The 11,465-nt window shown below is 53.6% G+C and overlaps 5 protein-coding genes across 5 annotated transcripts; 1 reads left to right on the forward strand and 4 right to left on the reverse strand.

Annotated features, from left to right (window-relative positions):
- Positions 1-333: 333 nt before the first annotated feature.
- MGL_3244 (uncharacterized protein) lies at positions 334-882 on the reverse strand (the record flags this gene model as incomplete). Its single annotated transcript, XM_001729648.1, has 1 exon — positions 334-882. One exon carries the CDS (start codon positions 880-882, stop codon positions 334-336), a length of 549 nt encoding a protein of 182 aa, XP_001729700.1.
- A 154-nt stretch (positions 883-1,036) lies between these two features.
- MGL_3245 (uncharacterized protein) lies at positions 1,037-2,422 on the reverse strand (the record flags this gene model as incomplete). The annotated part of the gene is made up of 1 exon (XM_001729649.1): positions 1,037-2,422. One exon carries the CDS (start codon positions 2,420-2,422, stop codon positions 1,037-1,039), a length of 1,386 nt encoding a protein of 461 aa, XP_001729701.1.
- A 1,842-nt stretch (positions 2,423-4,264) lies between these two features.
- MGL_3246 (uncharacterized protein) lies at positions 4,265-5,821 on the reverse strand (the record flags this gene model as incomplete). Its single annotated transcript, XM_001729650.1, has 1 exon — positions 4,265-5,821. One exon carries the CDS (start codon positions 5,819-5,821, stop codon positions 4,265-4,267), a length of 1,557 nt encoding a protein of 518 aa, XP_001729702.1.
- An 893-nt stretch (positions 5,822-6,714) lies between these two features.
- Positions 6,715-8,382, forward strand: MGL_3247 (uncharacterized protein; the record flags this gene model as incomplete). The annotated part of the gene is made up of 1 exon (XM_001729651.1): positions 6,715-8,382. One exon carries the CDS (start codon positions 6,715-6,717, stop codon positions 8,380-8,382), a length of 1,668 nt encoding a protein of 555 aa, XP_001729703.1.
- A 190-nt stretch (positions 8,383-8,572) lies between these two features.
- MGL_3248 (uncharacterized protein) lies at positions 8,573-10,116 on the reverse strand (the record flags this gene model as incomplete). Its single annotated transcript, XM_001729652.1, has 3 exons — positions 8,573-8,660; positions 8,720-9,900; positions 10,054-10,116. 3 exons carry the CDS (start codon positions 10,114-10,116, stop codon positions 8,573-8,575), a joined length of 1,332 nt encoding a protein of 443 aa, XP_001729704.1.
- Positions 10,117-11,465: the final 1,349 nt, after the last annotated feature.

Genomic DNA, 11,465 nt, shown 5'->3' on the forward strand with positions numbered 1-11,465 from the left:
TACACCTCTTGTCCACACGTATGTGTAGACTGTGTGTATCAGAACTGCCCCCGCCTTTTCGAGAAAAAAAAAAGGGGGTGTGATCAGTATAGACGTGTGACTGCGCTGCTGACGTCTTTCGATATTCCTTTCTAATCTACAACCGGCCCTGCCGCACCTCCACCAGACCGCCACTCCTTCGTCCCTCTTGGCCTCTTTCGTCTTCAGCTACTGTCCTGCTCTTGTAGTTTCGGCCGGAAGGGACCGCAGGCGACCCAGAGAGAGAGGGTGAGGGCGTTAGCGAGAGAGGATGAAAAATTATATGCAGTAAACATCAGTCATCATGCCACGTGGCTACGCTGTTCGTTTCCTCTTTCCTGCGGACGAAGGTGAAAGCGAAACACCCGCCCCTACTGAGGTTGACGCCGTGGACGTGGAGGTCGTGCTGGCCGAAGGCCGCTCTGACGACGAGGGTTGCGACGATACCGTAGTTTGGCTAACCATAGGGCGAGGAGGTAACTTGCCAGACGTTGGCACCTTGAAACGCGGGCGCTCAGGTACATCATCTGCCAGCACTTGGGCGGACCCTAGTTCCTTCATGTACCAGGGCCGTACAAGACCAATTTGCGCTGGCACGGCACACCGCACCAGAGGCACAGGCGGTGGCGGAAGCGCATAAGCAGGCTTTTCGAGGACATCGACTCCCGAAGCTGCTTTTATGGGAGCAGAGCCACCAAAGAACAAACGACTCGGCACAGCCAGGTTCGACACGCCGAGCTCGGACTCGAGGCCCATCTCTCGGAAGCCAAAGAAGTCGTCACCAAGACCCGCGGCGAAGTGGCCCAGTGCAAAGGCCTCCCCATCACGAGCAAGTAGGTCTGTATCGTCAATGGAGCCACCCATGCATTGCAGCTGGTCACGCAATGCATTCTTTTGCTTGCGACGCCATTCCTTGAGCCGCTGGCCATACCGTTCAATGTCCTGTGTCACGTACGCTTCGATTGTTGCGACACTGTTGCCACGTCCCGACAAGACATGATGGATCATATCCTCAGGATCAAAACGGCGGACAAACTGGTCCATGTACAGACGAAGCGTCCGACCAAGGCCCATTAGGTACTCGATAGCGACGTCTGCCAGCACCTGGGACAGGGGCAGAATGTGTGCCCTCAAAGCCCGCATGCGCAAGAAGTGTTTGGACCTGCCAGCTCGCTTGCGCATGTGCATAGGACGCCGATAAGCGCGGTGGTGGAGCGTGTGAGGCATAAGGCACACACAGCTCTATCGCCTCATTCGCAGGGCCCGGCCCCGTATCAGAATGCCGCTGCTTCTCTGGGCGCTTGAGCGCATTGTGAGGGGCATGCAAGTTGTGCTCCTCTTCTTCCAAAACAACCTGATCTGCTCTAGCCTTGGTCTCGGCCTCGACATCCTTATCAACTTCCATTTCCTCCTGTTCATCCTCCTCTTCTGACGAAGAGATCTCTCCGAGGGACGGTGGTATAGGCAGGTCAAGTTCAACAGCCTCCGCCAGCTGATACAGCTTGTTGTGGGTGTGGTATAAACGCTGCAGCATGCGGATATTCCGTGCCATCATACGGGGCACACCAGGCCGCTGCGTGGGAAGACGTGACGTCAGATGCTCTGACTCGGTTGCCAAGAACCGTGCAGGAGGCTCATAGCTCTCATGTCGCAAAACTGGCGTACCGGCGCATAGCATGGCATCCGATGAACATGCCGACCACCAGCGCTGCTGCGCAGTGGCTGGTGGTCGGCGGAGCGCAGTGCTGAGCGGGTCAGGTGTTGAAGGCGACACCTGTTTGAGCACATCGAGCGTCGGTGCCAGACTCGTCGATCGAGACGTTGGCATTGTTGATGAGGTAGATGCCGACGGCTGCAAATGCGAAAAGTGAGTGCCTTCTTCAAGCTTGGACATATTGACATCCAGTTCGTGAAACACACGAGACGAGTCAGTCGTCCGACGGAGCGCATATCTTTGAGGCAGTGGTGTAGGGTGCGAAGAAAGCGGCACAGTCGGGTCTATTGACATGCCAGAGCCCTCCAAGTGTGCGCCAACTTTGTCGTTATTCGTATTGTTGTTATTGTTGTTGTTGCCGCTGCCGTTGAAAGTGCCCGTAGAGCTCGTAGACAAGATATCAGCGGAAGTAGACGCAACATCGGAAGACACGCGCGGCATATTGGATGTGGTAGAAGATGATAACTGCCACTGAGCGAGCAAGTCTTTCGACTCATGCTTATCGCTAAGAAATTCAAGCAGATGATTTGCTTTTCGCCGCATGAACGTGGCATTGCGTCGGAGTGGGTGCGTCGGTGAGGCATTGTAGACAAGGCAATTGTCCCAGATGAGATTCAGATCATGCGCAAACTGGTTCTTAGTCTTATACTGCCCGCTGCGAAGCTTCTTCTGCATGGTACCTAGATCCATGGGATTTTTTATGACTGGAATGAAAAGCATGTATTAGCGAGGTCAATGGTAAAGGAAAAAGCCATTGTGTGCATCCATATGCACGGATGAACAACATACCATCATAGTAGTCTGGTGCATCTCGCTTGCTGACGCGTGCAAGAAATGCTTGTGAATGTTCCTGGCATAAGCATGGCCCATGTACGTACCGTATAATTCCGCAGTTCCATGAGCACACGCTCCATCGCTTCCTGATACTCTTCGCGCTCGTCCTAGTAGTTGAAAAAAGGTATAAGTCCTGAGAATACCAAATTATCACACGTACACGACCCTTCTGTGCCTCGCTTAGTAGCTGAAGCAGCTCTGGATCCTTGATCGGCACATCATCTCGGTGTGCTCGTATCGCTTGGAGCAAGTACTACAAGCAAATGCTGTAAGTATAGTGAAATCACAGCCTACCTTCATGCTCCGCGACACAGTCAGTGTCTTTTGCGCCCTTGACTACCGCGTCGTCGTCAAGCTACGATGAATCGTGGCAGTTGAAGCCGGTAGAAGGTGGTGGTTTGTGTCACGTGGTTTGTGGAGATCTCCACACTGCCAAAGTAGCAAAGTAGCGGTGATGTGGCTGGTGGGTGTCGTGCACGACAGGCAGGGCCCCAACACCAAGTGAGATGGAGTGGGCTTCCAAATTTTTTATTTTTTTTCTCAGTTTGCGATCGTGCACGGAACACCCAGGACGAATGGCGCCGAAACAGCATGCGCGTGGAATGGAGCAGCATGGTGCGCGGAAATTCCGTGCGTCACATGGATCACGCACGAATCGTGGTGCATTTACGCCACAGACACGCGATACGGCGACGGGGCTGAACAAATTGAAAAGTATGATTCGGCAGACAAAGCGGTTGTTAGGCAGGGTACGTGCCACACGTATGTCTAATAAGTGTGCAGGAGTCTATTACACCAGGAGCGCGTATCGAGGCAGAAAGGCGTCTTCATGCATTGGAGCGCGAGGCTTTTGAACGAATGCAATCTAACAAGGAACGGCAATTCTCCGTGCGATACCACAAAGTCAAGTTTTTTGGTACGTATGGGCACGCGAGTGAGCTGATGCAGAACGTCAAAAACTCATGCGCCGAATCCGGCAACTCAAACGTAATGGCGAATCCAACAAGCGTGCGCGTGCTGAGCTTTTTGAGTCACGCATGTTTTTGAACTATGTACTGGTACGTAACCGAGGAAATCCTCTCTCTATCCTCCTTCTTTTCCCCCTCTCTCTCACTTTCTCATTCTCTCTCTCTCTCTCTCTCTCCCTCCTCTTTTGTTTGTATGACTGACTTCTTACGCAGCACTATCCGGCTGATCAGCGCTACGTCGCGCTGTTTGCTGACCGTGGGATGAAAGAGCCGATGGCACCGACATCAGATGCCCATGATCGTGCGCACCAAAAAGCAGCAGCATTCTTGAAGCAAGTGCGAAAAGCAATGAAAAAAGGCGAGATGTCAACCGAACCGGATCTAGAACTAGAGCAGCGCGAAGCCCAAAGTAGAATGAGTGACGGTCGGCAGAAAGATTCGAGGCGTGTTGTTCAAGAGGCCATGGATGAGGGCGACGGCAATGATGACAATGACACTGACGAAGAACGCCTTGGCGGTGATCACAGCAACGATGAAAGTGACGAAGAGGACCTGACTGGACAAGACGATGATAGCAACAATGAAGAAAGCGAGGACGAGGACGAGGGCGACGATGACGACCAGGACCAACGTCACACCATCACTGCCAATGCCGCACGCTCTCAGCATGAAAATGCCCAAGCATCCTCCTCCATCGCAACAGACGACTTTTTTGCCCTATAATCATCATCTATGGCGTGCAGCGGCCCGTCCACCGTGGGTACAGCGAACATTCACGCACAGTCCACCGGTTGGTCAACCAGGCCAAGAGGCGCTCGACGCCCAAACCATATCCACCGTGCTCACAAGTGCCATACTTGCGCTGCTCTGTGTACCAGTAGTAAGGCGAAGGATCAATGCCCTCTCGCTTGTATGCATCAAGAAGCTCATCATGGCCGGTCATCCTCATACTTCCACCAACAATCTCACCAACGCCTGGCATCAAGAGGTCAACGCTCTCCGTGAATGCCTCGTCACCTGGCACACGCTTCATGTAAAACGCTTTGATCTCCCGCGGGAAGGAATGCAGCAGAATCGGCACACCCAGCTGGTCCGTCATTTTTCGCTCTGCCGCCTCGGCAATATCATCGCCGATCTTGTGCGGCTCTCCGTGCTCGTTGGTGATGTTGTGCTCGTTCAGGTACGCAATGGCGTCTTTGTAGTTCAGACGCAAGAATGGGCGCTTCGGTGGCTGGAAGCCGGGGTTGAGCTGCTCAATTAGGGCACGTGTTTTGTCGTCCTTCAGGACGCGATCGACCATGCCGCAAATGTCCTGCTCAATGTGCGAGAGGAGATCGTCGAACGACACAAATGCAAGCTCGATTTCCAAGTGCGTATACTCACTGAGATGACGGCGTGTATGGCTCTTCTCAGCACGGAAACTCTCCTGCACACAGTACACGTCACCCAACGCTGGCAAGCACGTCTCGAGGTACAGCTGCGAGCTCTGAGTGAGGAATGACTTTTGTCCATAGTAGTCGAATTGGAAGAGTGTCGCACCCCCCTCGACCTGGGTCTGCACCATGCAGGGCGGCGTCACTTCCAACATGCCAGACGACGCAAACTCTGCCCGGAAGCCGTCCAAGACAGCGGCGCGCACACGCAGGATGGCCGAGGCCGTCTCGCCCCGGAGCACGAGGTGTCGGTTGTCGGCGAGGATCGATGGATCCGCATTTTCCGACACGCGATTCATGATTGCATCGTCACCGCCTGGTGCCTTGCCCACACACGTCCAGTAGTCGACAACGAGTTCATGGTTGTCCGGTGCCGTCTTGCCCTCTGGCAGCGTTTTGATCACGCCATACAGCTCGACGGAGCTTTCAAGCGTCAGTGTGAGAGCATCGTACGTCTGGATCAACGCGCCCTGCAGTACACATTGCAGGTAGCCCGTACCATCACGGAGCACGAGGAACATACGATCCTTCTGCGAACGAAGGCGATGAACCCAGCCACAAACCTTCACACGCACGTCACGGTTCTGAACGCCAGCACAAATCTTGATGCGCTTCGCCGGTGCCGCATCGGACGGCGGCTCAATAACGATCTTCTTGCTCTCTTCGAGTTTCTTCCGGTCCTGCTCAGCGCGCTCCGCTTCCTGCGCGGCTTGTTCACCCGCCTTTTGCTTCTTCTTTATGGTCATGTCATACATCTTCTTGGCCTTCTTGACGCCTGAGGCTGAGAGCGGCTCATACGTGCCCTCGTCTCCCTTGCGAATCATGACTGTCACATCTGGACCGCATGCAAGCATAGCACCAAGGGCTGTAGCGTACGGTGCTGACTCTGTGCCTTGACCAGTCTCATCGTGACCTTTTGTTTCGTTGACATACACTACCGCGTAAGCTTGTACATGGTGCACGAATCTGCATACCTATCACAGCATCCTTTACTTCCATCGCTGCTGTACGCTGTGTCACCGACTCCATCACGATTGGTCGCTCTCTCTCTCTCTCTCTCTGTCAGCGTAGAGTGAAAGGTCCGAGTTGTAGCAAGGGACTCACGGCGACTGGACGAGTTTTTGTTCTCCCTTCGCAAAGGACTGACGGCCATGCAACAAATCGAGTCACTGATTATGTCAGCGCCTTGGGCCCTCGGTGGTGGAGAGCATGTGCCTGGCCCCGAGCCTTGTGGGTGTTGAGAGCAGAGCCGACCTCGTTCGGCAGCATGTGTAAGCGAAGTAGATTGGATTGGTCTGTGTACACACGGACTATCTGCTTCTCCCCCACCCTTGCTCTCCCCTCACGCTCAACAATGCAAGTACCACAGTGTCCTTGCAACAACCTGATTATCTGAGCGCTTTATAGTATTTTTATGTATTTATTTATTTTGCGTAGTGCCATTCCTACTATCAGGAAATTCCAGAATTACCCCGACTTGTCGATGCAGCAGCCCCCACTCGTCCCCCTGCTACCTATATGAACAATCACGTAAATTGTGGAGGTCTCGCTCGCATTCGAGGGCTCGCCCACACCCGAATATGGAGGAGGGGGAGGAGACTTTAAGTGGCGCGAACTTGCAACAGGAGGGACCGGGCGTCGCTTCAGCTTCCGTTGGTCGTTGATCGCCATGTTGCCACAGCATTGGATTTGTACTGCTTGGGCGATCACCGTAGGAGCATGCATCACAGCGACTCACGCCGTTCCGATGCATGCGACTTGGCACGAGGCTGATGAGACGCACATAGCGCCACTCGTTCAGTCGACAAGTGCCGCTTCGGTACCTGACAATTACATGGTGGTACTCAAGCCAGAAGTAACAACAGAGCAGTTCGTCAAGCATAGAGAACACGTAGCATATGCTTCTGTGCTCTTCTCTTTGCTTCATGACAAGTCGGCCATGAGTGGCGTGGATTTCGCGCGAATCATGCAAACACAAGAGAATGGGATTGGCTCACATTGGCCAGCGCAGGAAGACGTTGGCCTGTTTCGTCACATCTTTGACATGGGACCTCACCTGCAGGGCTATGCAGGACGCATGGATGCCAGCTTTGTCGATGCCCTACGGAGGCTGCCCGAAGTGGACTACGTGGAGCGCGACTCGATCGTTGATGTAACGATGCTAAAGCAAGACGATCGTTCTGTGCAAGACATGCCACTTGATTCTTCGGTGTCTGCATCTACATTTCCTTGGGACAGCCCATATCAACATCTTACAGAAGATGGTGCACCCTGGGGTCTCGCGCGCATCTCTCACCGCAAGTCACTCTCGCTCGGTACCTTCAACAAGTACGTGTACGAGTCTATTGGCGGCGAGGGTGTGACGGCGTACGTGATTGATACAGGTGTAAATATCGCGCACAAGGACTTTGAGGGCCGTGCTTCATGGGGCAAAACCCTTCCCTTGAATGACACCGACATCGACGACCACGGTCATGGCACACATGTCGCTGGCACTATAGCATCAAAGACATTTGGCGTTGCGAAGAAGGCGGACATTATCGCCGTCAAGGTACTGGGCTCCGGAGGTCAGGGAACGATGTCGGACGTGACGGCTGGTGTGCTGTGGGCCGTTGCTGATGCCCAAAACAAGACTCGGGAAATCATGAACAACCCAAACTCGGCCGCCGCGCGGAAGCACCGCGGCTTCGTGGCCAATATGTCGCTAGGTGGATCCAAATCACCGACTTTGGACCGAGCAGTGCGTGGTGCCGTTAAGGCGGGCATGCACTTTGGCGTGGCTGCGGGCAACGAGGCTCAGGACGCTTGCTTTGTCTCGCCGGCGAGTGTAGAAACGGCCGTGACAGTCGGTGCGTCGACGATCGCCGATGAACAGGCTTTCTTTAGTAACACTGGCCCATGTGTGGATATCTTTGCACCGGGTCTCAACATCCTATCGACGTGGTCATCGTCGCCGCGAAGTATCAATACACTCTCAGGCACATCGATGGCATCGCCGCACATCGTCGGCTTGATGGCTTACTTGCTGTCGATCTATGGCACTGACGACTTTACACTGATCAAGGACGCTGTACCTACACGAGTAGCTCCTGCAGCAGCGATGCACCAGGCGGACACGCATGGCCTTCGTGAGACTGGCCGTGGACATGGAGAGATGAGTGCACGTAGGAGGCTGTTGCAGGTGCTTCAGAAACTCATGCCATCGTGGATGCCGTCGTTGGAGCGCCTCTTCCCTCAAGTGCCTGTGTTGTCGACAGAAATGGAGCAAGGACTCAGCATTGAAAGTGCGTTGCGACCCGCAGATCTGAAAAAAGCTATGCGCCGTATGGCTATATCAAATGCCCTGGAGCAACTGGATCCCGAGACGACCAACAAACTTGCTTACAACAATGCTACCACTACAAACATACAGTAAAGAACTTGTGGAGATACCGGAGGCCGCAGTGGGGGGGGGCAGAATCCATGACGGCAGTGCTGGCGGTCATAACGACACAGACGACAGAGGCAATGGAGCACGCTGCCGCCGTTGTCACGATGGCATGAACGAGGCTTAAGACTGGGCCTCGATGACCATACCGGCTGTGTCAGAGATATTGGTCCCGCCGCTAAAAGTCAGGGAAGATGTTAGGGAACTCGTCTGGAGCATTGGGTCGCTGGTACTCGGACAGATCATTTTCAGGATACTTATCGAACCTGGCAGTGTGTGAGTATATGTTGGAACGCACGGCTTGTTCCTCGCATGGGATACGTACTGGCTTGCGTCGCCATCCATATTGATATTAGGGATGTAGGGAGCGGGGATTTCTTTTCGGTAGAGACATTCCCAATCGATTTCAGCAAACCACATATGGGCGAAAATATCGCGGCTGCCGCGGTGCAAATTACCAAAACGTTTCGAGAGATCGGCCGTGAGCAGCGACTGAAGAAGATCTTTCGCACCAGGCTCGAAGAACGACGGGTAGTGCACTTGGCCAGCGAGGATCTTTTCATACAGCTTGATGGGGTTGCCGTCTTCAGTGTAGAACGGCGGGTAGCCAGCCATCATCTCGAAAAGCAGCACACCCACAGACCACCAGTCCACACTGGCATTGTATCCGCGAGCGCGGATTACCTCCGGCGCCAGGTAGTCAGGCGTGCCACAGAGCGTCCAGCACATACCGTTGGACTGGGCCGTGACTTTGGCAAACCCAAAGTCGATGAGCTTCAGGTGTCCGTCAGCACCGATCAGCACGTTTTCCGGCTTCAGATCGCGGTAGATGATGTTGTGTTTGTGCAGGAAGTCGATCGCAAGCGCCACTTCCGAGATGTAGAATTTCGCCACTTGGGATGGGAATCGCCGGCTCTGCCGTAACAGACTAAACAGCTCGCCACCGGGCACAAAGTCCATCACCATGTACAAGAATGTCGGGTCCTGGAACGTACCCCATAGATTCACAAGGAACGGATGCCGCACCATCGACAGGACGGAATGTTCATTATTCACATGCTCAACTTGCTTCATCTTGACGACATGCTGTTTGCGCAGCACCTTGATTGCATAGAACCGTTGGTTGTGCACGGACTGTACGAGATGCACGCGGCCAAATGAACCTGTGCCGAGTGTGCGTAGGATCGTGAAGTCTTGTAGTTTGTATCGGCCCTTCAAATTCCGCATGGGCAACCCCGTGTACATATTCATGTCAGGCGCACTGGCCGGAACGCCCGGCATCGTTGTGGGTGTTGGTTTTGATATTGATGACTGCGCACTGGAGAAGCCCTGCGTGCTTTTTGAGCCAGACTCCACTGTGTCTACGTTGTTGTTCTTGCTCTGTTGCGATACATCTGGCTGTACTTGTGCCGCTAATGGCAGCAGTGATGACTGAGATGTCGCAGACTGTGCTTGCTGCTCTTGCTGCGATGCCGCATTTGCTGCAGCCTTCTCTCCAGCATCACGCTTGTGGTAGTGGAAACCAAAGATGTTCGGCATCGCGCCGTTGACTTCGTGCTGCTAAGCCAGTCCACGTCGTCACCGTCGTTGGCCTGCGATGGTCGCCCCGAATGCCGCGTTTGAGACTGGTTTGGTCCGCGGCCCAGCCCAATTACGCACACGTCCCAAAACGCGCTTAGTCAGACAGGTTCGAGGGGGCTCAAGCCACATCTTCGTGCCCATTGCGACGTAGGGCCAACTCAGGGTTCATCCCCATCTCCTCCACACCCGCGGCAGTTGGCGTCAGGTGAGTCGACCGGCCCACAGGAAGTCAATGCCGCCTCCACCCCACCTCGGCAATAAGAGTGTGTGCGTGTTGGAAGGCGCGGGTCACAGAACAAGCTGTGGGTTGTGTGCATCTTGACAAGGCATGTTGAGGCGCTATCTTCCAGGGTGCGTGCGACCCGCCCGCACAATGCTTGAAGCAGCACAAATCAATACTCGAAATATGAGCATGTGCCGCTTGTCCTGTTTGTCGCGATCAGTGGCGACGCAGCGGCCCCCCCTACATGACCATACGCACCTCCTAGCGTGCCATCGCACCTTTGCTCGATATGCACATACAGCCAAAGAAGCTGGCTCTTCTCCTGATTCATTCCATGTAGCAGATCTCGATATGGTCGAATACCATCGTATGGTCGATAGCTCGTTGGATGAAATGACAGCGCAGCTGGAGGAGCTCCTTGAAACAGAAGATATTGATAAGTTGGAGGAAAAGGCATCGCATAGTGGCAATGCGAGTGAATGGGACGTGGAATATGCTGTGCGTACACGCGATAGTGGGAGCTGACTTGGCTTTGTTTTAGTCGGGAGTAATCAATTTGCGTCTGGGCCCCTATGGCACTTATGTTATTAACAAGCAGCCGCCCACGAGACAGATTTGGCTGTCAAGCCCATCAAGGTACGCACACGGCTTGGGCTTTATGACTGACCATACGCACTAACTCGCCCACTCACAAATACACTTATTTACCCACTCGTACTCTCTCTCTCTCTCTCTCTCTCATTGATCTGCTACATTCCAATCGGCAGTGGACCGAAGCGATTCGACTACGACCAAACAAAAGATGTCTGGTTCACCTTCCGCGATGGTCAGCTCTATATTTTTCATGAGCTTATGAACGAGGAGTTAAGCGCCGTCTTTGATACACCCGTGACTTTGCACATGTAGCTGAAAGGCTCAACCAACATGTGTGTGTGTGTGTAGACGCTCTCAACGCTACGATAATGCTCTTCCATGGCATTCTCTCGTTCGAAAATAAATTCACTTGATAGATTGTTTTTTTTTTTTTTTTCACTGATAGCTACCTTATACATCTATATTGTTACATGAAAAACAGGACTAACGCGCTGCATACGCGATACATTTACCATAGTGTCCCTCCTCAAATCGATACACGCCGTCATACTCAAGAGACTGACACATCACGTGTTATAGTCATGCCTTGCTTGGGCCATGCGCCAGCGTCTTTTGGACGGAGGTGGAGCGAAGCTCTGCGCAGGTCGACAAGTGCGACCTAAGAGGAGCAGCT

The sequence above is a fragment of the Malassezia globosa genome (genome assembly GCF_000181695.2).
Source record: "Malassezia globosa CBS 7966 chromosome Unknown mgl_sf_8.1, whole genome shotgun sequence".
NCBI lineage: Eukaryota > Fungi > Basidiomycota > Malasseziomycetes > Malasseziales > Malasseziaceae > Malassezia > Malassezia globosa.